Source organism: Bactrocera neohumeralis, chromosome 2 (assembly GCF_024586455.1).
Source record: "Bactrocera neohumeralis isolate Rockhampton chromosome 2, APGP_CSIRO_Bneo_wtdbg2-racon-allhic-juicebox.fasta_v2, whole genome shotgun sequence".
In the NCBI taxonomy this organism is placed as follows: domain Eukaryota; kingdom Metazoa; phylum Arthropoda; class Insecta; order Diptera; family Tephritidae; genus Bactrocera; species Bactrocera neohumeralis.
In genome coordinates this window covers 1,097,787-1,124,920 of record NC_065919.1, presented here as the reverse complement: position 1 = coordinate 1,124,920, position 27,134 = coordinate 1,097,787, and the positions used below count along the sequence as shown (strand labels likewise).

Below are 27,134 nucleotides of genomic sequence, written 5' to 3'. Positions count from 1 at the left end.
TTACCACCTCTTTGTATGTGCAGCTAACCCAACACATCTAACACCTCATTTCCAATGGTTCGACCCCGTCAAAACAGCACGTTCCCCGGGCCTACCATTGGAAAAACAATAATCATTTTATAAATATCTTCTTTATTGCACGAAATTCCTTAAATACTGTTAGGTTGTGTACTTTTTTCAATCGATCCATGCAAAATTGATATCCTTGTCAATTTGTTTCGTTGAAATCACTGGTAATTCTTTAATGTTCGGATTGTAAAACCCGGGAGTAATTTGAGTATGCACATTACGATCCGGGTCTTTCTTGATATGTACCGTTTTTAATTTGTGACTAAAAGTATTGCCAACCGCTTGCGCCTTAGGATCGGGCGATGTATGAATCTTTTTGAGTATATTGTGCTCCTCTGTGGCGAATTGCTCCTGCACATGCTTGGGTAAATGTGGTCCCATTTGTTCAAGATATCGCTGCCATTCTAGTAATTTATCTTCGGCAGCGCGTAGCTGTTCAATGCTCTTCTCATGACCTGGATTTAGGCCAATTGGCTGAATTCCTGCGACTTCTGTGAGATTCACCTTAATCGGTGCTAGTGCGGAAATGGCACGGGACAAACCGATTTGTGAGTGACGAATCCGGTGTTCCATTAAATCAGCACCGAGCAACTCTTCATTTGGATCCATGCGTAAGGGTATAAATTTGTTGATAATATAAAGTAGTAGAAACGTTGAACATATGCCCCAGCAGGCAAGGCATAATGCCGACAAAGTTTGTATGCCAACCAAGTACCAACCGCCACCTTTAAACAGTCCTGAACGTCCCTTTGTTGTCTCTAACGGTACAGGATTGTCAGCGAAAAGTCCAACCGCTATAACACCCCAAATGCCACAAACTCCGTGAACAGAGCTTGCACCTACTGGGTCGTCGACTCCTAACCGGTCGAACAACGGCATTGCAACAACACATAGTAAGGCACCCAACATCCCAATGACTAGTGCCTCCCAAGCACGATATAGAAAACACCCAGCCGTAATTGAGACCAGTGACCCGAGTACACCGTTAATAAGATCGATAATGTCCATACGGCCATCATGACGCCAAAGCGAGTACCTTTGGTAAAATGATCATTTTTGATAAATGAATTAATCACAAAATACCACAATTCACAACTTACGCGCAACTTATGATACCACCACCAAATGAACCCATCATAGTCATGACAGCAGCACGTGCAGCATATTGCCATTTGGCACCACTTACACCGTATGTACTGCCGGAATTAAAAGCTAACCATCCCCACCAGAGCACAAATAGACCCATGCATGCGTTCACAGGATTACCAAGTGGCAGAGGATCGTAACCGTCTGCGTAGCGACCCAAACGTGGGCCCAACATAGCAGCAGATGCAAATGCGGCTGCACCTCCTAATAGAAGAAGAAATTCTGTCAGTATAGGTGATTTCACTAAACATCCTCCAGCATTCAATTGAAAAAAAAGTTGGATTGAAAACTACTCAATATGTAATATAACAAGACACTGGACACTGTCAGCCGAGAGGCTACCATTATAATACATAAAAAAAAAACGTTTATATTCTCCAGCATTGGAGCTCATGATCCCCCATATGGTAGTCTCGGTTAGGTCCACTACCATTTAGATGCTTCAATAACAATGTAAACAATATAATATAAAAGGCGTAAAATTGCTAGTGAGTGTACAGGGGTTAATCATACTTACCAATTAAATGTACGGGTCCACTTCCCGCTATATCAACAGCTCCAAGATTATTGAGGAAGCCATGTTCACCCCACACCCAACCGGCGGGTATACAGTAGACAGCAGTATTTAACAACGAAAATATACAGTACGCTTTGAAATTGCATCTAAAAATGAGGTTAAGTTGAATAAAAGCGCATACACATATTTTTAGGCAAGTTGGGAGTGAAGCACATCCAAACAAATATTTTGTATGAACACACGGTATACTTTATAAGTACATGATTGGAATTCAAAAGGGGCTTGTACAGGAAATATCCATCCTCATTCTATCATATATGCTGCGAGGATGTGTTTGCTTCAAATTACACTATACTCAAGGAAACGTCACCATTCATTAAGATTTCATTAAGGTTCTCCCTTCTACAGGTTTGTCCGGTAAGTAATGGGACTGAGTCGATTTAAACAAAAGTTATTGAACCAATCTTTACAGTTCTTTAAAAACTTTTAAAATAGGGTTATTCTGAGTCGATGCAGCGCTGCCAAGGCGATTTCCAAACATTGAATGCGTTACGGAAGGCATTCTCCGGAAAAACCAGTCCTATTACTTTCCGGACAACACTGCATACTGCATAAAGTTAACCGCAAGGATAAAGGTAATTTGGTATATGAGAGATTGATAATACATAGACCAATTTCAATCATTTTAAAAATAAAAACCTTACCGATATTTTGCACCTCACCAGAGCACGGAAATAATTATAATGGGCATAGTAGGGATCGATATATTCGTTATTAAGTCAACCGGTAGAGCATAATCTTTATATTCTATAACTGAGCCTAAAGGAAGATATGGTCCGATTTTTGTTTTGCTTTTGTGAATATAACAAACCAAACTTCGTTTTTTTCCGAATGACAAAATTTTTTAGTGCTATAAAAATGTAAGCCAAGTCTTTTTCGGCATGGTATGACCCATATTCTTGCTTTTGTGCAAGAATATTATTAGGAATATTATGAGTTATTTAATAATTCTATAAGGAAACTTACATATTTACATATCTACTATGTGCTATACGAAACGTAAAAATTAATTTTGATTATTTCAAGGTACCTTTCTGCCATGGCGCCACTTACAATCGTTGTTGCTGTCGTAGCAAAGGACAACTGAAATAAAAATGCAGCAAAAATTTGCCCCATTAAGGGATCACCCACAGGTGGATCGAGTAGAAAATCTCCAACTGCTATGAATGGATTCGAAAGGGGTCCACGTCCGTAACTCATGCCATAACCGAAGAGCCAGTAGGTAAAGCCGCCAAGTACAATATCAATGACGTTCTTCATCATGATGTTGACCTCATTTTTAATTGATACACAACCCGACTCAAGCATGCCAAACCCTATGAGAGATAGGAAACAATTTTAAAAAGTATATAATCCTAGTAGATTCGGCCACGCGTTGCTGTGACTATAGCATACATTAAATACAGTGAAAATATAAATTACGAAGAAAGTCGAAAACGTTATTATAATAAATTTTTTTTTAATTTCGAAGACGTGCCTATGCTAACAAATAGATTTCATATTTATGAATTGCTTTGACTGGTAATATAATTGAGATATAAACTATACTATAGATTAAGATATATACCTGTAACCTTTCAGATTTTACGAATATATTCTTGAATTGTATTGGGCCTTATTCGATTCATAAGTTCTTTGTTCGTTTTATTTGATTATTTTGCTCTCTAGTAAATAATATGCAGGAGGAATTAAAAATAAGGTTTTTAAGTTGAATTCACTTTAACAGAGTTTGTGCATGTCCTTTTAGAAATGTAACATCCGACTCACCCAAAGTTATAAGAGTCAAACTTGCCATAACTTGCTGGATTTCAGCAGAACTTCCGAAAAATATTTGAGTGTTTTTGGGATGACTAACAGGAAGCTCCCTCGAACTGGGAGCATCAGAAGAATAAATTGGTGAAATTATTAAATGGGAACCGTCGACTTGTTTAGTTCTTTGGGTAATTCCGCCCCGTAAAATAACGTATAAAATAGTGCCATTTATGTAAATGGTTTCTATAATTGTATAACTGTAATTATTATACAAGTTATCAGATCGGAAGTATTGTGTTAAAATATTGGTTGCTTTTTTATTGCCATTATTTTTTTCCAACCAAAGTAGTTTGCCGCAATTCTAGATATTCTAGAATACTTCGGAGATCTATATAATATATGTAAGTATTTTAAACATATTAACATTTTCAGTTATTTGTTTTCATTAGTTTAACTTTTTTACGGCTCATTTTCTCAGTAAATTGAATCTTAAAGTTTTAAGATTTCTAGTTAGATGATCAAAGAAAAAAGTTTTGTCGAGATCTGGAAAATTGCTTCGAAGAACACACTTTTGTTTGAATTTTAGCTTCAAACTTACCAGTTTGCATTGTGAAAATGATGAACGACGAAGTCAACACCCAATTGGTATCCTCCACGCTAAGGTCGTACAATCCTGGTATGACATAACTACTGTTGCGTATAATGCCCTTTAACGCAGTGGCTTGGGATGCCGAGACATTTGTCACTTTTGAAGTCATTGTTCTTATGGGCTTAGGTCAATTTTCATGCTTGAATGCAAAAGGATACTTCTCAGGTTATTCTGGGAATGTCGAAACTCCGCCAATTGAGAATAACGCATGTGTTTTAAGCACTTTACTGACTGTGACTGACAGGTGTTTCGCAACTTGTCTGGCTGCCGTACACTTTAAGTCGCTTCGTGTTCGTGGCTCCTTGTAAATAATGGCGAGCAAATCGTTTTTTTTTTAACTTTACTAACAATAACAACCATTACTAGTTACACCTATGCGGACAACAACAATTATGCATTCACATTTGAATTAACTGCACCAAATTATCGTGGTTGTGCTTATTCGAAAACACAAACCTTTGCACATATGTACATATGGATGTGTGTTGCGTGTTTCGGCCTGTGCGCTACACCCGGGGTTACGGCTGAGGTATCAACAGTGTTTGGTCCGCAGTAAGTATCGGAAAACGTACTCATGCATTTCTGAGGTGAATAAGTATCTGCAAATGTACATTTATCCTTAAAACTACCACAAATATCAATAATAAATATCTGAAAAATCTCCATTCCTACTAAGCGACATCATTTAATTTTATAACCGTCTTGAATAATATAATTATATGTATCAAACTATATATATTAACCGGTACATACATATGTATGTATATAAATTTTTTTTTCATATACATACATACATATAAGTTTAGCTTAGCTCAGTTTAGCGTACTCAATTTAACATAAAAACCCTCCCAATTAAATTTGAAATGTCAACAAGTTTGCATGCTAACGCCGTTATCGATAAAACCGTAGGCTTATAAAAGTAAGTTAATCTGAAAAGCACGTTATTATTTAAATAAAAAAAAAATATTATTTGTTGTTAAATCTGAATTAGTCCTTATTACAGACAATTTTACGGGATTTTTAACCAACGATTCAGTGTAATATATTTATTTTTATTGTAAAATTTTGCTGTCCAATTTCAGCCCACTTCCACTTTGAAGGTATTCTTATTCATTCACCAACATCCGACTTGAGTACATTAAAATTAACCTACGAATATTTGCATGTATAAATAATTGAATCGGTAAGGGTGTACTTGAAAACCTTTACCGCGTAGATAATATAATATTTATCTATTTTGAAGGAACGATTAAATTAAATTACCCAAAGATTAACTTCGTTCCGTTTGCCCCTAATCGTTCTGGTTTGGCGACTCGACCACGCGTGACGCCAAATTGTTGTTGCATACAGCGAATCGAATTTAACAAATCATTAACGGTTGTATACATGCTGCTGTTCATGCAATTCTATGAATGAGTACAAGTATGCATGAATGAGAAGTCTATCCGAGAAAAACGTTAACTGATTTCAGTTGTTCTCTTATTTTTTACTAAATAGTAAATTTTCCAGGGTACATACACATACATACATATATACGCATACATATTTATATCTATATATGTTCCACATAACCGGGCACCGACCGTTGCAGTGTTTTTTGTCAAAAATGTGTATTTAAAAAGTATTATTAGAGTCAGAAGATGCAGCTCAGAACTATATTTCTATTGAACTAATAAGAATGAATGAATGAAAATTAGCCCATTAACTTTCGTTGGATCGTAATGAACCAGACGGCGCCAACGCATGTCACTTTGTTTGCTGTGATCAATTCGCGCATTGTTCTTATAAATCTGGCTCAAAACAGCAAAAATTAATAAGAATTTAAAAAAGCGGAAACTAGAAAGTGTACATAATTTTCTTGACACATTTGAATACGAAATATTCGTGTCCCGTTATTAGAACGTACTTATGTCCGATTATGGGAATTGGGACTGTCCGTAATAGGGAATTTCACTGTAACTTATTTCGATTTATACTGAAATCTCTTTTCACCGGATGTAGATATATACATATATATATATATAATTTTCTAATTGCTTATAGTATTTAAATTAAAGCCCAATTTTCCACTGTCCTCTAAACTGTTCATCGCTGCATTTGCTTAGTTTTGCAGTTGTTTTATCCAATCAGAACGTTTGAATATTGTTGCCATATTTTTAGCTACATAGGTAAAGGGTTATGCTATTATTAGTAATTTTTCTGAGTTCCTTCACAAATCAATAAATTTTCGTTATATTATTAAAATTTAATAGTCCATCTCAAATGGTTGGACTCTAATTTTATGGAAGGACTTCTTTTAATTGCAATATCTAAATATGAGAAATTATTCTTGTTATTTCTTAACACCTTACGCGTGGCAACGCTTGTGTATTGTCGCTGTATTCTGAGTGCAGTTGGTGAAAGGAAATATTCGGGGCGAGTGTGATAGAAAATAGGACAAGAAAAATATTTTTGTGCTTTAACTTAAAATTTAAGAACACTCATTAATTGATAATAGATTTAAAATATTTTAAAATTGAAGTAAATTGTATAAAGTGTGCGATAATGTTTGCTTTTACTGTGCTTGTATTTAATTTCATTCAAGGTAATAATGAAAATGGTATACCACATCAACCAAATAAGTTCATATTCTACATCTGAAGAAAAATTAATATGAAAAGCCTAATATAAATTTATATATATATATATATATGTATATGTTCCTATATGTTTATTAAGAAAATAAGTAAACCTATGTATAGGGCCCATCGCCTTCAAATAGTTTTAATTGTGTCAATTGCATTTCATCGCATAATATTCAGCTGTTCAAGTTTTCTCAATACGTTGCAATCAACACCAACAAACGAACGAATGGTCCATGGCCAACGTCAACGGAGTCCCAAATTTATGGGACACCCGTTTCTCAGTCGCCGCGCAGTGCTGAGCTGTTTTCTCATCCTTTTTTCTAATTGTGCTTTGTGTTCATCTTCGCCTATGTGTTCGCTTCTGTGGTGCTCAGCTTCGTCTCGTTTAGCTCCTAATTCTTAAGCCTGTCGGGTGCTTTCGTTTGTGCCTATTAATTTATGCACGAAGTGCATCAGGAGGAAAAACGAATGGGTGCTCAAAGTGAAACTGCCAATTGCAGGTGGTTAGTCCACGAAGCAATACATACATCGATTGCATATATTCGTGAAAATTGACTTTTGTGGGCGTTTGTTAGAGTGCAATAGTACCTTCCGCCGACAATAAGCTTCAATGTATATTCAATGCAATTACATATGTTTCTGGAAGTGCATCCTGTCTAGGTGCAGTGAAGTAAAAGACGAATGTTGTTGTGATAATATTCTGGCTTGATGTATTGCTGTCTCCTTGTTTTCTTTTTGGGCACTAAACATACACATACCTACATGTCCTTCAGGATCTAACAATTAAATACAGTATGCAATAACTGATTGAAGTCATAGTATATGCAAGGTGTATTCAGTGATGCAAATTATCAAATCAACTAAGAGCATAAAGAAAGCTATGGACATAAGTGGATAAAGGGAAAAAAGTAGCCGCAACAAAAATTGTTGCTAACTGCAATGGATGGTTTTCAACTTCGTGTAGACGAAGAATCTACCGACTGACTGCTAGTCATATTTGTCCAATGGACATTAAGCTGCCACAAATTGCATCTACATTTATTTCGATTAGTCGCATAAATGTCGTGTCATTGGTAGTATTGTAAATTCTTACTTCTTTGTGTCTGCTAGAAAATAATTTTTCTGTGAGTATTAAAAAAAAACTATATAAAAAGGATATGTCTATGCAAATACGAAAACACATGTTTTACATATCTTTGTTATTTTAGTTATATATTTTTATTTGATTAATCATTTTAAATTATCGATTTTGTCTGGAACAAACCAACTAACTTTTTGGATATGAGTACCTAAAATTGTATACATAATATAATAGTTCTCAGGAACGATAATAAATATAGTTTTTTATAAATAAGAGCAAAAAATTTGATTTTCAGTAAAAATTAACAGAACATACTCAGAAGCACTAAAATCCGAAAAGTTCAATAATTAGCCAAAATAAAACCAACTTATAATTATTTTGATTGAGTTTGTTTTGGAAAAAAGCGATACATCTACCCAATATAGAGCCATTATTTAATATTTATCCACCGGAATACATGTACATGTTGAACGATTTACAATTCTTCTATTACGGTGTTGTTAAAATTTTTACGGAAATATATTACATTATATCTCCCTATACATTTTCGTTAAAATTAAGAAAGGGGATAAAGTACACGGAATGTTATAACTTGTCTCTACAGAAATTCTTTGATATTTGGGATCTTCTATGTTAATTTAGCTTCTTTTTATTAATATTGAGTTTTCTGAACTGAAAATGCCCGAATTATATAGTAGTTGTTGCCCTCAAAATTAAATTTACAGCTATTTAATCAAATTCGAACTTTTTCAAATTGTTTACTAATTGTTAATATTTTAGGTGAAATTGTTTTTACAAATATGTCAGTATATCATAATGTTATTGCCGTGGTTATTTATATAATGTTTAGCTGTAATAGCCTTAAATTTCATCATTTGCATTTTGCCTATTACTCTTAATTAAAAACAACGGAAATCTTTAATAAAGCAATTATAAAAATTGTATCAGACTGTTAGTATACCATAGAGCGCACGCGGAATGGCCACACCCATTAATTAAAGAAAAATATTGATTATAATTATTCCATTGATAATGGGTACTTTTCTTGAGGTGTAGTTTTAAGTTTCGAGAATTGACAACGTTATTCATATAGAAATAAGTAGCTGAAAAGCATCGGCAGTTGGCACTTATGCGTTAATATCTTAAGTTTATTTATTTTCTTATTTATACTGCAGGTGTAATTTCAGCCAATGCAGCCATTCCCGGTGCCCATTGTCGTGATTACAATGGCAAAATGTACGAAACGGGGATGCATTTTATGCCCGGGCCAGATACATGCCGCCTCTGTGTGTGTGAAAACGGTCTACCGAAGGCCTGTAAAATGGTATTATGTGAAGCATTTAGCAAATGCAAATCTTTTCAAGTTGGCAATGGCAACAGTTGCTGCGAGGTGATCTGTCTTGATGATCAATTCACTGATGGCAGTACTGATTTCGGTATTTGACTGGTGGCCAGTGGCATTACTGCCACACTTTCTTTATCGTTGCTTTTCTTTTTGGTAAATCGTCTGAGACAGCGTAAGATACGTGCACGCGAAAGTCGACAGAATGTCGAGGATCAGCGCAGTATTGTTGGTAGTATAGGGTAAGTATGTATACGATCAAACAAGCACATAACACAAAGCTTTGATTCATCAGAAAATAAAATTAATTCAAAATTGTTATTGCTCGTTACAGTTATATCGCCGGTAATATGGGTTACATGGAAGGTAACATGAGCGGCATGGATTATTCCTATGGCGGTGGCGCTTCACACTATCCACTGTGGAAACCAGCTAGCGCTTACTTTCCACGTGGGGAGGCGCCGCCTCCGTACGAAGAGGCTGTCGCCATATCGCAAGCAGAAGCCCTAAGCGCACAGTGTACCGTTAGTGTGGCCACGACAGCGCACCGAGCTATGGGCCTTAATGCTACTGTTACACCGGTCGAATTAAGTGCGGAAATGCGTCGCAACATGCAACAGCAGCAACAACAAACTTTAGTGCAGCAACATGCGATACATATGCATCAACCGACGTCATCACACATTGGTAATGGTGGAAACTGTACTACTTCGCTTGCCGGAATGCCTAACACGACGCAAGCATTGCATCATCATGTCGGTGCGTTGACGTCTACGGCGCAACCGCAACAGCAACATCATCAACAATCTCACAACCAAATAACACAAAGCACCACCAACCTAATTAACATCAATATCAATAGCGGCGGCAATGTGACCACAATTGCTACGGGTGAAAATCATCAACCGCCATATAGGTAAGCGCTTACAGGAATTAAGGAACTGTTATTAGTGAAAAAATAATAACATCTACTTTAGATGGTTAAGCATAACATTTTGGTAAAGTTATTAATTTTATTCATATACATATTTTAACTTTTTATTTTTATTTGGCTTATGTTTCTTCTATACAGTTCTCAGAACACGAGTACAACAGAGAAAACATTTTTAAAATAACTAAAAACAAAAAATTGCTGGAAATATAAATGTTTTTGGACTTTAAATTATTTACTTGTGCGACATTGCTATCTTTTTGAATTTCATATCGGACGTATTTATGTATGTATTATTTTGTGTTATCTAAAAACTTTTTTAAACCACATTTGCCATGTTTTCATGCATTACATCCAAAAAATTCGGTACCTTTTAAAAACAACTTTTTAATATTTTGAAGGAAAATGCAAGATTCTGTGGATATAACGAAATCTGAAGCAAATTAATATTATGAAGTTTAGTTATTAGATTTCAAAATGGTTTTGTTTAACTTTTTCATTTTGAATGATTCAAACACGTGCATTTATGTTACACATTTTGAACGTGCGAAATTATTAGTGAAAAGTATAAAACTTTTTTCTGAATTAAGTATAGAAGTTAATTTCTATATGGAATATTACAATTTTCAGTTTGCAACACGAAAGTGGCGCCAATGTTGTACAGGAACCACTTAGTCATCAATCGTTACAACAGCCACAATTAATGAATGCAACTCACATAGGCAATAGTAGTGGGGGCCGTCTCCACCTGACTGCCGCAACGCCCAGCAATTCAATTTGTGTACAGACCCTCTCAAGTGGAGCGGGTGCTCATCAGCCACTCAGTCAATCAACGCAAATGATGGGAATAAATAAATCTCTCCACCTGCAGCAACAGCAGCAACATCACCACCAACTTACTGCTGCTAACGTCGCCTGCCAAGCTTTGCAGCAGACAATGTCATCTTCAATTGGTTCTACGTCGAACAGTAACGAGTGTAGCTATAAAAATTGTCATCTGAATATCAGCGCCAGCACTGCATTGGCTTCGTCGTCGACTGTGGGGTCGACTGTGGGTGGATCACAGCAGCGTCGCTCCCAACGTACACTGCCAGTTCAAGCCACTCATGTTACGCAAGATATGCTGCAACACTTTGTTACAGTTGCTGATGTGGAAATCAGCGGTAACACCGTTGGGTATCACTCATTGCCGAATGGTAGTGGTGTTGGCGGGGGTGACCGTGAAATGGAACTGCTCAGTGTTGCTACGGTACCCGCGGGGGCAATTTCCACACCCAGTATCGATGTGTTGCCACTGATGAGCGGAGAAATAGCTACAATTTCTAATAATACCAGCGATTCAGTCACACAAACAGCAATAAGCGCAGTCTCTGGATCACATACACTGCCGACAAATGCGCACACACAAACATTGAAAAGTGGTAACAACAGCACCAATAATAGCAGTAGCCAAAACAGCAAAACACCCTCATCCTCACGCCGTTATCATCGCACTATACCACGATACTTTGCTCTTACCGATCCGCTGAGTGAAAAAGAGGCCTATGGCATAAATAAAAGCAAATCAGAAAATAGCTCACGTGCTGGACCGAGCAGTAACGTGTCAGCTGTAACTTCTACGAAAAAACCCACCTGTCAGTGCCCAGTGCAGCACGTGCCCATGTCATATATGGCAGCCACGCAACTGAGCAATGTTGCACAATGTCCCAGTAACAGTGCTCTTCTTTCGGCCCTAAGTAGCAAATTGAGCGCAGCTTGCCAATCATCAGCGGCATCTCAAACATCGTCAGCATTATCAACTCTAGTTACATCACATGGCAGCAGCAGCAACGGGCGTTCCAACACTGTTACTACGTTGGGTTATCCGCAACGAGTCAAATCCTCTAATAGTCTTCAACCATCGTCAACAAACGACGTCAACAGCTTCGGGGTGGGCAGCACCTTGAAGCGTACAATGCATACCACTAGCACCAGCACTAATACGTCAACGCTCACCAATAATAACATTAGCAACATTAATGCTACATCGGTTTGCAGTTATGATACGAAAATTGCCACAATATCTAAGCAAGTCGGTGATAGCTCAGCTGCAGATCTAGGAACAGCCATAAGTAGTCACCATCATCATGCTGCCCACCATTCTCACCATTCACATCATGCACACAGTGTTGTTGTGTTACCTTCACAGACCCACGACGAGAGTATGCCTATAGTTTTGGGGCGTGTACATAAACGATCCAGTGGTGAACGAGAGCGCGACCGTGAACGAGCACGCAGTGCCAGTAGTGGGCGTGCCAGCAGCAATAGTAGCGCACACCAGTTGGAGAATAGCGCTGCTACAATTTACTTGAGCGGAAAGGTAAGTGGTAGATGAGATAATAGGGAGTAGGTGAATAGGTAATTCCTAGTGAAAATTAATATACATATTTAATATGTAAAACTAATTGGAATTCGTATAGTTATTTATACTTATACCATAAATGATCAGGATTACGAGACACGTTTAAGTCTGTCCGTCCGTCCGTAAAAAGTAAGATGTCTTGATGAAACTTGGTACACATATTCCTTAACACCGTAATAGTTGGACCACTGCCACGCCCACAAAACGCGAATAATCGAAAACCAGTAAATTGCCGAAACTAAGCCGCTAATTAAGATACAAAACTGTAATTTGGTACTACGAATCACATTAAGGGAAGCCATCTGTTTTTTGAATAACTTCAAGACCTAATAAATTTAATGTATGTATCTCCCAAACCATCAAAGCCATATTATCCAAATTTGCAGTGGATAAGTTCCTTCCATACCTCTTACGACAGTATAAAAATAGGTTAAATAATACGGTACTGATAAAAGTTACTAAAAGTGCTATAAATCAATAATTAAATACGCCAGAGACATTATCCGGTGATCTGGTGTCAATTCGGACGTTGGGAGTAGCACCTCCTACTTTAGGTAAAATCACACATCCCAGAACTCGCTCGACCGATTTCAACCAAATTTGGTATTTGGCAATCCTCTGACATTTTTATGTTACAGTGTAAAAATGTGCGAAATCGGCCTGCAGCCTCGCCAACTCGATTGTACAAATCAAAAAGCAATTTATATGACGGGATAATTTGCATTTAGCGTATGCCACGTTATGACGATAAATTGTCCAAGTCCAACAAAAACTGTTCAAGCCCCTAAGTACCGAATATTTGGATCCCAGTACGTATAGTTGGTTTTGACCGAAAATATCGGTCAGTGGGATATACAATTGAAATTCAGAGAGGTTCATTTCCTGATAGTAATATGTCTGTGTGTGGAACACAGTGTGCTAAATTGTACTAAAATCGGATCAGTAGTTTAGGAGTTTACCTGGACAAACATGACACTTATTTTATATGTGTATATGTAGAAAAATATAGATAATTATATTGCGTTTATAGTATTATGTGTTAAAAGAATTAATTTACTTCATTTTCTGTTCAATTTCATAAATTCAACTTCGATATCGATATTGATATCATTTTAAAGCACGCATTAATTTACAATTCTTTGCCTAATATATGTACAAATATTTGCCGACTGAAATCAAACCTGTGTATGCATATTATGCATGCTTAGATAAATGGGAATAAATTAGTATTTTTTATTATTTAATCTTATTAGGGCGACGCGTACTTGAATTTTCCCCATCCACAAAATTTCAGCAATCGCAATTCGCAACAGCAGCAGCAGCAGCAGAATTGCCACCAACAACAACAAACCAACGAAACAAATCCAATATTACCACCGAAACTACACAAATCTCTAACGAATTTAAAATCTACAACAAACAACAATCATAGTATAACGACCACAGCAACAGAGATTTCTTGTGCTGCTGTTACTACGCCCAACCCCACCACCACTGCCACCACCTGTTCGAGTTACACAACCGTGCAAACGGTATACACTCTCAGCAAACCATCCACATCGACCGCAGCACATGTGAGCCGCAAGGAGCACCAAACTATCCATGAACCAATAAATGGCAACGGCGGGACCAGCAGTTGCAGTAAGAATTCGCCGCTTTCGCTCACTTTGCCCCTTTCGCCGGGGTTAGCAAACAATTTTGGAGGGGTGAGTACCAGTACTGGTAGTGATTGCGGAAGTAGTTCTGGCAACAATACTGTAGGTTCACAAACGCATTCTTCTGAAAAGTCAAGTAAAATCAATTCAAGCACATTTTATCCACTGCAAAATAATCATGTGACATACACACTGCCAAAGTATATAAGTGGCAAAGTATCGTTGAATAGCACCATTGCCAGTGTAGTTAGCAAGGTGCCTTCAGTGATCAGCATACCGGTTAGTGGCGGCGAAGTCGATTTATTTGAGAATAACAACAGCTGTGTATACGCCTTAAGTCACAACAATTCAATTCAATAAACAGCAAACATGAACCCACAGCAATGTCCACATTGAAGAGTAGCAGTGCAAACGGCCGTAGCACAACATTGCCAAAGATTTTGCGTGCCAAAAAACAGCAAGACGTTAATGCGACCAACAATTGTAATAGCAATATTGGCAGCAGCACCATAAAACATAGTACTGCTTCTGGAATGACAACAGCAGCTGCGTCGATATCGTCGGTATCCCAATGCAATATGCCCGTCTATCCCCAACAGTCCACTAGTTCACATGTCAAAACAACCGCAACGGCTAATGCAACAACGCAATTCAATTCCATCATATCTGATAGTGATGTTCTGTCTTCTGCCAAACATTTACCAGTCTGTACCACTTCGAAGAATTGCCAAAATCCAAAGGAGCATTTTTTGCCAAACGACACTAGTTTGGATGATGATTACTTAAGCGAGTGCGAGAATTGTAAAATTGCGCAGAGTGCCAAATATTATTTAAATGCTGAAGAAGAGGGGGCAATACCACAAGAGACAATGACCCTACAGCGCAAATCGATGGACGACAACAAAGAGGAGCAGGAGCAGTCGTATTATCGAATTTCGCACACGCTACCAACGAATCCCAAGAAGAATGCGTAAGTATATTCTGTACTTAATACATGCAATATATGTACATACATAGGTATATCTTTGCAAATAAATTTTTATAAAAATTTAAGGAGACTGTTTACTGTTCGTTATAAATAAATATATTTTATATAATATATACGTGTTATAAGCTTTTAATAATCCATTTGTTTCTATTTTTTTTTTCTTCGTTAATGATTTTAGTCCTGTCAAAAATAACAATCGTGAACCATGGTTTTCTACAATCCCAGCTAGCTCGTCATCCGAAGAGGATGTCAATGAATGAGATTTAACACATTTTCTTTAAATAAAGAATTACCCAAACCCACACGCACCAGAAAATACATATACGCACACATAAATACATGTATATGCGAAAGCATAGGAATAAGGAAATCGGCTTTTGGATTTGGCAAATCAAAAAGTTGAAGTATGTAAACAACAGTACGAACATTAAATGTAATATCTGCACAGCGGGTAAATCTAAGTAAGTATTCAAATAATACACACATGTATAGAATACACAGTATCTTTGAAATGTATTGGAAGTAAAATTAAGATAACTTTACAGTAGATACTTACACCATTACAAGTAAAGAAAAGTCAAAAGCTCTTGAAAATACCGTAATAAAATCTCTTGGAGTATTTCAAAAAAGAAATAGATACAGACAGTAAAGAATATATTGTTAATTCTTCTTTTTTTTACTCTCCGCACGTTTCACCAGTATGTTGCAAAATAAGGCTAAAGGAAAAAGCCTAAAGCAAGCCTTTCGACATAACGTATATAATAAGTTAAAATGTTATTATAGAAAACACAATATACAATTAAGAGATACCAAAAATTTATCGCCGAAATTTAATGTATTCTTATGTATAGAAAAACGTTCATTAATTGTGCGCTTCAATTAACTAACAGTTAAGACAGGAAAATAGTTTTCGTTGAGCAGATATTCATAAAATAAGCTAAGCCAAATCTGCTTGTATTCAATATTACATGTATAAAATTAAAAATTACAAAAAAAATAGCATATAAATATGTTCCGATACGATAGGAAAGCATTTGGGGATGATCACATTGCTAGCGGTACACATTTCAATGCAAACGAAATTCGCATAATTATTTATAGATATATAGATTTAAATGACACAAGAAAATTTCAGTTTCAAAGAGCGAATTTTTTATATTTTCCAACAATTGTTTCTTACAGGGAAGACATAATTAAAAAATAAACGATAAATCATAAATGTACGCGATCAATGCTTAAAAATGGAAGCAGTAATGTGAATATCCTTGCTAAAGTAAAAATTTTATATTATTGCTTGAGAAAGCCACAGGAAAACAGTGTACGTGAATGCCAAAAAAGTATAAATTAGCAAATGTACATATATTGCTTAAAACATGCCATTTGGAAGCGTTAAAAATGTGATACTTCCGGCGCAATTAGTTTTAGATATTCTCAGCTGACACTTTACAGTGATGCCTTAACCTTGGGAGCATTTCACTCTGATTTTTTGGTGCGATGAATCCAAATATAATATTTTTGACAAATATTTATTACAGTTTTCATTAGAGAAAACATTAAAAAAACTGTAAATATATTTGAATTTGAAAGTGATATGTCCAAATCTGTTGAAAGTACAGTACGAACTCGGTAATCGCAACTAATAGAAATCTAGGTAGTTGCACTTATTGAGGTTGTTGCACCCAGCGAGGAAAAATATATAACAAGAAATATGACAAATGAAAATCGTTTTATAATATAGAAAGCTTATTTTTTATTAAAAGTTTTATATTTTAAACATATCGGGTATTGTCTGCACTTTCTTCTTATTAAGGGATTTTATTATAGCCCTTTCAGGAAGCTCCTTCAGAAATATATTGTCTTTTATTGGAATCTTCATTTGTGAACGAATCATTTGATGCAAGATCTTGGAGCATTGATGCAAGGATTGCGCGTTCATTTTCAATTTCTATTTTTAGAATGCTGAGAGGAATCTCTCTTCACTCCACTCAACATCTGGTTTCATTAACATATTCCAGCACTTGCGAATGGAGCTTGCTGACACTTTTTCCCATGAATTTGCAAGAAGACAGATAGCATGTCTTAAGTTGAATTTCTTTACTTTTTCTTCCAGATGAGTGGTTTTATTCTCTATTAAATGCGCCAAAAGACTTTTTTGTAATAGACTTTTTTAAGTTAATAACGTTTTGATCCATTGGTTGGAGAATCGCGGTACAGTTAGGTGGAAGACACATAACGGTTATCATTGCATCATCACTTTTCATCTCATTGTCTTTAGGATGACACGGGGCGTTATCCAAGACCAATAGGGCTTTTTGGAGAAGTCCCTTGGATTCTAGAAATTCGCGTACCTATAACAATCCAAAAAGTACAAATAAATTTTAAACAAGAATTCAATACATTTCGTATTTCTCACCTCAGGAACAAACGTATGATGAAACCAGTCTTTGAAAAACAAATAAGTCATCCACGAGTTCTTGTTAGCCTTGTAGACAAACGGGCATTTTTTGCAAATTTTTGAATGCTCTAGGGTTTTTTGCTTTTCCAATGACAAAGAGCTTAACTTTGTGCGTACCCGAAGCATTTGTGCATGCGAGAAATGGTATTCTCTTCTTACTAACTTTCCGACGAGGAGCAGATGATTCCTTGAAGCTCACCAACGTTTTATCTGGTATCTGCCTGAAAAACAATCCGGATTCGTCGGCATTATAAATTTGTTCTGCAGAAAGATCAAGCTCCTTGATTTTATTTCTAAAACGTATTACAAATGGGTCGACAGACGCTGTCTTATTGGAAAGCTTCTCTTCACAAATTTTCAAGTGGCGGAGGCCATATCGCTTTTTGAAATTAGATACTCAACCATTACTTGCATGAAAACATCCTATCTTTTCTTTTATTTTCTCATGGACCTTGCGAGCTTTTGCTTCGACGATATCGATGGATATAGGCACATTTTTACTCCTTTGTTTCAAAAATCACTTGTAGAGAGCCTTTTCCATTATTGGGTATTCACAAGACTTTAGGTTTGCCGTTTTTCTGGTCCACCTTCCATATTTGTGAACTTTATAATCAATACAAAGAGCTTTTGTCGATACACCACTTTCTAGTTTATCAAAAATTTCAGTTTTTTCTTTAATAGTTAGTTTTATTAATTTTTTTGTGACCACCATGACTTTTACACATAAAACACTACTGGCGTGTTGCAAAATAAACTGATAATGAAAGTCATTTGTCGACAATTGCTCTTAACACATATACACAAACAGCAAAGTCGACAGAGCAACGGTAAAATAACGATCAGTTTGTGAATACCAAAAGAATAACAAAAAAATGCCATAAGAAGATAACGACAAAAAAAGAACTGAAGCAAAACATATTTACAGTCTGTCTAGTAGAAGAGTGATCGCCATAACTTGGAATTTATTTGTCCGATTCGTTTCAAATAAATAACATTTTACACGTTTATAATATTTATTGTACGCAATACTTTTAATAACATGTAGTATAGTCACCGCCATTCGCTATTATGGCCTCACACCTCCGACTCATACTTTGCACTAAGTTCTGAGCAAGTTGCCGAGGCAACTGCGATGTTTGGAGTCATTGTCTTCTTGCAAAATCCAAGAGTGTCCTCTTCTCCCGAACATCTTCGCAGCTGATGGTAATAAAGCTGTTTGATAACTTTTGTTCATCAAAACCGCCTTCAAGTTGCTGGTAAACACGAGAAGGCGTCCAAATCCTTTTTCTGAGAAACATCCCCAAACATGGACCTTCACTGGGTGTTTAACAGTTCGTTGGAGCAATCGATTGTTAGCGGTACACCAAGATCGATTTATGTTACTATTTGCCCAAAATGAAGATTCATCCGTGAATATTACATTATTCCAATTCCGTTCTGAATTGGCGCGGGCCCAGGCGAGTCTTTTTTCAACGTGTGATGATGAGAGCAACGGTTTTTTAAGAGAGCTGCGGTATTTGACGTCGTTAGCGCCTAACGTTTTCGAATCGTCTCTACCGATATTTTAACAACACTTTTCTCTACAACTTCTTTAGCTTTACGCAACGATAAGCCCGGCTTCGTCGCAAACAAATCAAGGATCTTCTTGCCCTGCTTTGGTGAGGTCCTTTTTTTAGGGCCCTGCCCAGGCAAATCGTCGACATTTTTTTCTTCTAAATACCGATTCGTCCACTTCGTTACGAATGACTTCGGCTTCTTCATATATTTTGCTGCAGCTAAACGTGACATTTTCGGCCCTCTAGGGTGTAGACAAAGAAATACAGCTTCAAATCGCTTCTCGTACGCGGAACTCATTTTTTAAAACAACGTGCACTTTGTAATAGTTTCACGAAACTGACAGTTTTTGCAATGCGTACTACAAAAATGATGTCGCTACCAAGGTGCATTCAAATTATTTTGATAACGGCACTCTATGTGCAAATTTTGCCGATCCCGACTCTACTAGACAGACTAGATGTAAAGTTGAGGTCAATATTTTTGAGTAGTTACACTTATAATGGTTACAATGCTATGTTTTATAGAGTTGCAAGAATCAAGGAGTTGCGTGTGTCGAGGGTTACGGTTACCGAGTTTATACTGTATACTTTTTTATAAAAACACGTTACAAACAACCTTTTCATGTTGCTACAAAAATCTTTGACCTGATTATTTCTCTTTCAACATTAATTTTTGTTCTTTGAATCGAATTACTTTTATGAATGCCACATGCTGATCCATGTTTCTAGTATCAGGGTCAACCCATTACTGACCCTTCTTCAAGGCTGAATGTTGGTGGTCACTTGTCCTCCAAACATATGATTGCTTATTTGATCTAAAAATGAAATTCGTATTTGATCTAAAAATAAAACTCTTTATTTCTGCACTCTATTTACAATTAAAATGTATGAATATCCTTGGTCAAGTGAAGAGAAGGAAGCAAACAATGTTGACAGACTTCTTTCTTTAAGACACAACTGATATTTTGCCATTACCTATATTATTAGAGTTCTATTTAAATGTCTCTCTAATAATACAAGGCGCTTGTTTTTAAGTAGCCCACCTATTGTGAAATCTGGAAAAAATATATTTTTTTGCTTATTTCGATTTCTCAGATCGAATCGTCGTTTTTGCTTATTTTGTATACAAAGACCTTGCAGTTTTTCGATTGTTCAATTCAAAGCGAATAATCAATCTGAGTTAAAACCGTTTAGTGTGAATAATTCTTCATTTGCCGACCAAATGTAGTTGTACTATTCAGAAATCACCGTTCTCCATTGATCTAATGTTGATAGTCTTTCCGCAAAAATAAATTACCATTTTTTCATAAACGGTACGCAGATAATCGTATAGTTCACTTCTGATGCAAACGTTATTTGTACGAAAAATCTAGGTCTATAAGACTTATGTATTGCAGTCTAAGTAAACTCTATTTTCTCTCCTCTTTTTTAACATTTACAAATGTAAACATTTAATACTTACACATCTAACCTCTTGAACCCAGTTTCAATTACTTACCTGTCTTTCGGTAACGTGTCATTACTTTCATGCCCACAAAACCATTGCTCGTCTCTAAAAAATGTCAACAGAAATAGCCTGTCATTTTATTATTTCATTAAATATTTGTTTCGTATGTTATCGAAATAAAGTCATATGATAATTAGAATTATCCTATATTTTATCCTTACAAACATGTCGAAGAGATATGTGAATATATTCGTAAAGATATAGATTTTTACAGGGATGTAAACAAAAATTGTCAATCCTATTAAAAATAATGAACTTACCATACTTTTATAGTTTAAATACTGATAACGCTGACGTGTCTAACTACAGTAAATCTTCTTTCAAAGTCGGTCCTTTAATGTCTTTTGTAATCAATTACATTTATATATTGTGCTTTGAAAAAAGAAAACGAGTAAACTACATTACTTTAAAATACTCCTTGAATAGCCAAAACTGTATTGTACGGCTAAGATGTGGGATATGTGACTGAACTTAGCACTGCATTTCTTTGCATATACTCAGTGTTTGAGTCAATTAAAAGCTATCTTGAACTAAGTACATTATTTATCATTTAACATTTATACTAACTTGTTTGTCTCATATACGGAATTTGGATGGAGCCTCCCTGTTAATTATTTTTGACGAGTTATCGGCGATGGCATTAACAACTTAACCGAACGCTATCCGTTCTTATTTTATTGTTAAGGGTATATATGTATGTCTACTTTCCCAATCCATACCATAATGTTGAACATGAAACTTGTTTGGCTTGAAAGTTATGAAAGCTCCAAGTTCAGAGAGCGGCTGTCTAGCAACGACAGTTAGTATTAGCTAAATAAAATAGCATGACATAACATTTATGTTTCGTGACATCTTTACATTTAAACTTTAAACTTTAGGTAGTAGGCTAGCAATAGCAATTTTTTTCGCCTAATTAAGTAGGTGTATGGTTTATGTTTTTTCATAATAGCCTGGGCGTAAGACTTCTATTAAATAGGTAGAAACGCACAGTGCAGATAGAAAAACTTCTTTTTTGCTGAAAGCGGAAATTTCGAATTTGAATTTTAAGAATGCAGCAGCCATCTTCCATAGACTGATGGTCGCAGTTTTCGCTTTTTACTTGTATACAAGATTAAAATTGCTTGTTTATTTTTTTCTAATTATTTCAGTCACCTTTTATTATTTTAAAATGGTGTCCTTTCTATACATAAATATTTTTCTCCTACTGAAATGGGACGGTCAAAAAGTGAAAATATCCCATTTAAACGACTAAGAAGCTTTTTCGAGAAAGTTTGTGAGGGTATCGCTCACGTTAAGGGTTTAATTTGATAAGATAAATGAAGGTTGTTGATGTTACGCTGCAGTAAGAGTATCCATGTTTAATGACCGCCCTTACTCTACATATACATATGAAAGTTTTGGGTATAAGTCAAATGACTTTAGCTCCAATTCTATCTAAACATATTAAATAAAAAAATAATTAAGTGCCAATAAAATAATCCAAACAATGTTCCCACTTACAGAATGATTACAATAAAATGTTCAAACTTTTTCCACACCTTGTAACATACCGCAATTAGCATATAAGCTAACGCTTCAACCGATAAAATATCCATCTGAAATGGTTACATATCCTTCTCCAACAAGAAAAAGACTTTTGCTGAACTGTTTGCCTTGGACACGCTTGCAACAGTACCATATGAAACGCATCTTGTGAATAGATTATCACAGATCACCTCCACAATGGATTTTTTTTGGCGCGAGTACTCACCCCTGAATCACCGTTGAAACTTTTTCGCAGTTTTAGTTTAAAAAAGTTCATGTTTTTTATTTAAATGGGTGATCGAAAGCGATTAATAATGAAAATCCAGTCCATGGAACCCTAGCACACGCACAAGAGCCGCAATTATTTATATATTGTATAATGATATCTCTTGTTTTTATTATAGATTTATTTCGGTTCAAAACATATATATATATATCCTCCGTGTATGCTAAAGCAGCAATTTATTAGAAGAGATCATGAATAGCTCTATCATTAAACTAAAACTTGTTCTTGCCAATCTCGAATCCAATCGTTTCTTGGTTTTTGCGCTCTATTTAGTTACCGCTCTCTTAGGAAGAGCGATAAAATCGTAGGTGATGAGGTGTAGGTTGGTTTTGCTTATCCTCTCTTGTTGATGCACCATTTAAGTTTGTATCTTTATGATTGCAGTGTCAGTTGGGTTATAGCTTCGCCACTGTTGCTGTTCTTGTCTTATCTAGCACAAATTAGACAAGGTGTTCTCGGCTTTTCCTAAGCAAATGCAATGCGATGGAAATCGAGTTATTACTAGGGCATAAAAATTAACATGACAAGTGTCTCAAATAAAGATACCTGCATCAAACCAAATATTCGCGATTTCGATTTTTACTGGAGACCCATGGAGGTCATGTCAAAAACCGATCTTCTGAATGTATAGCATGACAATACAAATACTTCCTGCCCTTCTCCAATGACGAATGCGAGTTCTATCTGAATCCAGTCGTCAGATTCAGAGCGCACACTGACTTCGTTCTCTCCCTCCTTGCAGAAATAAAAATATTTTTAGGTCTACAACTTTGCTTCCGTCGTTTTTTTTGTTAATTTAATTTATTGCTTTATTGTATAAAAATAGTTACAAAAATGTTATTCAAAATATTGGCCGTCGCTAGCTACTACTTTTGATCATCTTTCTGGCAGCATGCGTATTCCGTGACGAAAGAACTCCTCATCTTTCGAGTCGATCCAAGTATCAATCCAATTTTTGACTTCTTCATAAGAACTGAAGTGCTCGTTAGCTAGACCGTGTGCCATCGATCGGAATAAGTGGTAGTCAGAGGGAGCAACGTCTGGAGAATACAGCGGGTGTTGTAGACCTAATAATTCGATATTTCGTTGCTTTTTCCGATTTGGAAACCTCAAAAACGAGATTTCGTAATTTTTTATTTGAGGTATTTTCGATACTATTTATTCGGTAGCTCAAAAGTTAAAGAATATGATAAAAGGTGGCTATTTCAAATAATAATAAAATACATTTTGCTTCGGGTAGCATGGGCCGTATTAAATTTTTGCGATTCTAACATAAGTTGTTTGTGTAAATGAACTGTCAGCACTTTATAATTTTATAAAATATCTATCACTTATCTTTTTTTGTTTCAAACAACACATTCGAACGAATTAATAGTAGGATGTAGCAGTGTCATTATTGAAAAAATCTTCATTATTGCCTGGCATTCACAAGTACATACACATGTGGTCACTAAAATAGGTACCACAAATTTTGGTGCTAAATAAGCGTTTTTTTAAACAATTTGAAGGTTTTATTTTTTTTTGACAAATTTAAAAATCAAACGTAAATGCCAATTGCCATTAAAACCATTACCATTTAGATATAAAATTGTTAGCAAATAAAAAGTAAATTTTTTTACAGGAACTTAAAAAATTAGTTAAATTTCATTAATTTAATCCAACAGCAGGTTTCCTCAAAGATTTAAAATGGAGTTCAGGGCAGGTGATTGGCTGGCCAATCCATAGCGTTAATGTTGTTTTGACGAAACCAATCCTTTACTAGCTTTGATTAGTGTTTTGGGTCGTTATCTTGCATAAACCATTCTGGCAATTTGTGGATACCATGCCAATAGAAATGTTCGTCTTTGAAGCAAACCAATCAGACATCTATGATTTTCTTTCGTGTCTTTGAATCAAAATTTCACAAGAGTTTCTTTGGTTTTCCGTTTGTCTGTCATTCAAATCATGTGGCACCCATTTGCAACACTTTTGCATCTTTCCTATAGCTTTAAAACGGTCTGCAATTGGTTGTTGTGCAATATTTAACATGGCTGTCGTTTGCTTTTGACTTAAAGTATCATATTCATCCAATATTGCTTGTAGTTCGGCGTCTTCAAACTTTTTTGGCGGTCTTTCACATTCTTCATTTCTCACATCAAACCATTATCTCTGAACTCGCTGATATTACGTAGTTTATTTCTGCTACAATCGCCTTTGATGACTTAGAGGGATCCCTCTTGGCAAGAGTTGCAATTAAATTGTCGGTAGTACAAGGTGGCGCAAAAATAACCTTCCGATGTTTTTTTGGCTGTAATTTAAAAAAAAATGAAAAACTTTGATTCTGCTTGTGGATTATTTTTAATTGGTCTTTTAAATTTTTTTACATCAAGTCGAGAATATGATATGTAAATGGCCGCCGCCACAGTTGATTGTCATTTGAGCCCTTTTTATGGCATTTTCTATCACTTTGGCCAGAACTTCCGGCAATAGGTCCTCACATTCTTGACGGATATTGTCTTTAAAAGCTGCAAGAGCCTGAGGCTCGCTGGCCAGTGCAAATCACCAAATCGGGAGATTAGACGCCCGGGAAATGCTTCCTTCAGCATATCTGTTGTGGCACGTGAAGTCTGTGCTGTTGCACTGTCTTGTTGGAACCACATGTTTTCCAATCCCAATTCATCAAGTTGCGGCAAAAAGAACTCGTCGATCATTGCTCTGTAGCGCTCACCACTCACAGTAACCGTTTGGCCCACGACGTCAGCGAAAACAGCACACCATACAGTGACTGTGAGCAGGTGTAATAGCTCTTTGTGGGTTACACGCGGATTTTCAGTGCCACAGAAGCGTTGAAGAGGTTTTTTTAATGCCACTACGTCGATTTTGTAACTTTTGGGGCTTCAGGGCAATCACAACCAAAATTTTCGACCTTCCAAGTAATTTAACAATACATTTGCATGTTTTTTTTTTGTTTTGCCTGTGAAGTTGAAGAGCAAGTGTTCGTTCCTCAGATGTACAGTGTCGCGCACGTCCCATCCAATAAGACATTAATATTAATTTTTGTTAATTGCACTATTTTCAACTTGAAATTTAACGTTATATAATAATGAATTCGACCAATAAAACCAAGGTAACTATTTTAGAGACCACATGTGTACATACATATGTACATATATACACAAAAGTAGGAGCGCAAAGAAGCAAATAATATATTCTTTAAGTGCTTATGTTAGCTTAAAATGTATTTGTTAATGTGGAAATCTTGAAATTATTTTCAAAAATAATGCAAACGAACAAATTTTCCTTAGAAATATTTTAGTGAAGAATAGTTTTAGACACGTACTTCAAAGAACTGTATATGGTATTACTTATAAATTATGGTAAGCTAGTGATCGAAAGTATGTTTCAGCAACCAGTATTAAGCGGGAAAATATTAAAACCAAATATAGACAAAATGTGTGTATACAACTCGTAAAAATCGCAAACAAATGCATTGTTTTCAAATTTTAGAAAGAAGTCACAAATTATCGTTATATATATTTAAAATTAATATATACATTAATTGCAGTCAAGCAAATTAAGCAGTATAGGAATGTACCAAAGTCTTAAAATAAACATAAGCAAGTGTTAAATTAGAAAGCAGAATTATGAAAATTGAAGCAAAACGAAAAAGTTTCGAGAAAAATATAAATCGAATTGGATTTAGATGTAAGAATGTAAAAGAATTACCATAATATGTAACATAAAATAATAAATAAATAAATTGAAAAAATCACTTTTCATTAACAGAGCGAGGGATTGGTAAGTTCGATCAATATACTACAAGCTCCAGTTGTAGTTGCAGTAGTATAAATATATAAAGTTGTTCGGTTACCCTTTTTACAGAGAAAATACCTTGAGCACCGTTTTTTAATCAAAACTCATAGAAATTTTTTAAAAGTTTGGATTTTCTATTAATTAAAGAGCTTCACAAAAAATATATTTTTTTGTTACCATGGATATCTTAGCAAATTTGATGGTTTCACGTTTCCACATTGCGATTTAGTTCAAGAAAATTTTTGAAAATTTGAATCTTATGTTTTAATAATTTATTTATTTTTGCAGTCATGATTAGGGTTTTTCGCACATCACGTAATTCCCACTCTCGGGCTCTTTTCCGAACATATGCAAAAAATTATGCATATGCAATCAAAAAATAATGATGTCAAATTCCAAGAAATCTTCACATTCTACCCGTGGAGGTGAATGTGAAATTGGAATATCTACACCAAAGGTATTTTCTCAAAAACAACTCAGTGAATTAATGATATGAATATGAATGAACTCCATGTGTCCTTAATTTGGGTTCTCGGCCACAGGATCTCCTCTTTAGATAAATCCGAGGCGGAGTTAATACTATCTCCGCAGGGAACGATCCAAAGAGAGCTTTATACTGACGTTCCGGAAAATTATGATTGGAATTTTGCAAAATATGCTGACAAATTAAAATTCTATAAGAAAATATGATGAATTTTTTGGGATAATTTAGGAAATTATGGTGAGACACAGAGAATGTGATTCCGCCAAGATCTAAAGTACTGGAAGAAAAGTATTAAGGTTGAGAGGATCGTCCCAT

The 27,134-nt window shown here is 35.7% G+C and overlaps 2 protein-coding genes across 2 annotated transcripts; one reads left to right on the top strand and one right to left on the bottom strand.

The window, feature by feature from the left end:
* Positions 1-112: 112 nt before the first annotated feature.
* LOC126758666 (putative ammonium transporter 2) lies at positions 113-4,730 on the bottom strand. Its single transcript, XM_050473020.1, has 5 exons — positions 4,143-4,730; positions 2,823-3,108; positions 1,733-1,878; positions 1,170-1,419; positions 113-1,105 (listed from the first exon to the last, which is right to left on the bottom strand). The coding sequence occupies exons 1-5, from the start codon at positions 4,300-4,302 to the stop codon at positions 178-180; spliced, it is 1,770 nt and encodes a 589-aa protein (XP_050328977.1). The 5' UTR covers positions 4,303-4,730; the 3' UTR covers positions 113-177.
* Positions 4,731-6,601: 1,871 nt separating this feature from the next.
* LOC126758731 (putative uncharacterized protein DDB_G0277255) lies at positions 6,602-26,294 on the top strand. Its single transcript, XM_050473102.1, is given in 7 exon segments — positions 6,602-6,777; positions 9,074-9,482; positions 9,575-10,156; positions 10,802-12,530; positions 13,826-14,537; positions 14,540-15,197; positions 15,394-26,294. Coding segments are annotated over 7 exon segments (4,212 nt in total). The 5' UTR covers positions 6,602-6,737; the 3' UTR covers positions 15,476-26,294.
* The last annotated feature ends 840 nt before the right edge of the window (positions 26,295-27,134 follow it).

Coding starts and splice junctions, on each gene's coding strand:
- LOC126758666 (XM_050473020.1), bottom strand. CDS start 4,302: ATGACTTCAAAAGTGACAAATGTCTCGGCATCCCAAGCCACTGCGTTA. Junction 3,109..4,142: donor CATTTTCACAATGCAAACTG/GTAAGTTTGAAG, acceptor TATCTCTCATAG/GGTTTGGCATGCTTGAGTCG. Junction 1,420..1,732: donor TGGACCCGTACATTTAATTG/GTAAGTATGATT, acceptor TTCTTCTATTAG/GAGGTGCAGCCGCATTTGCA.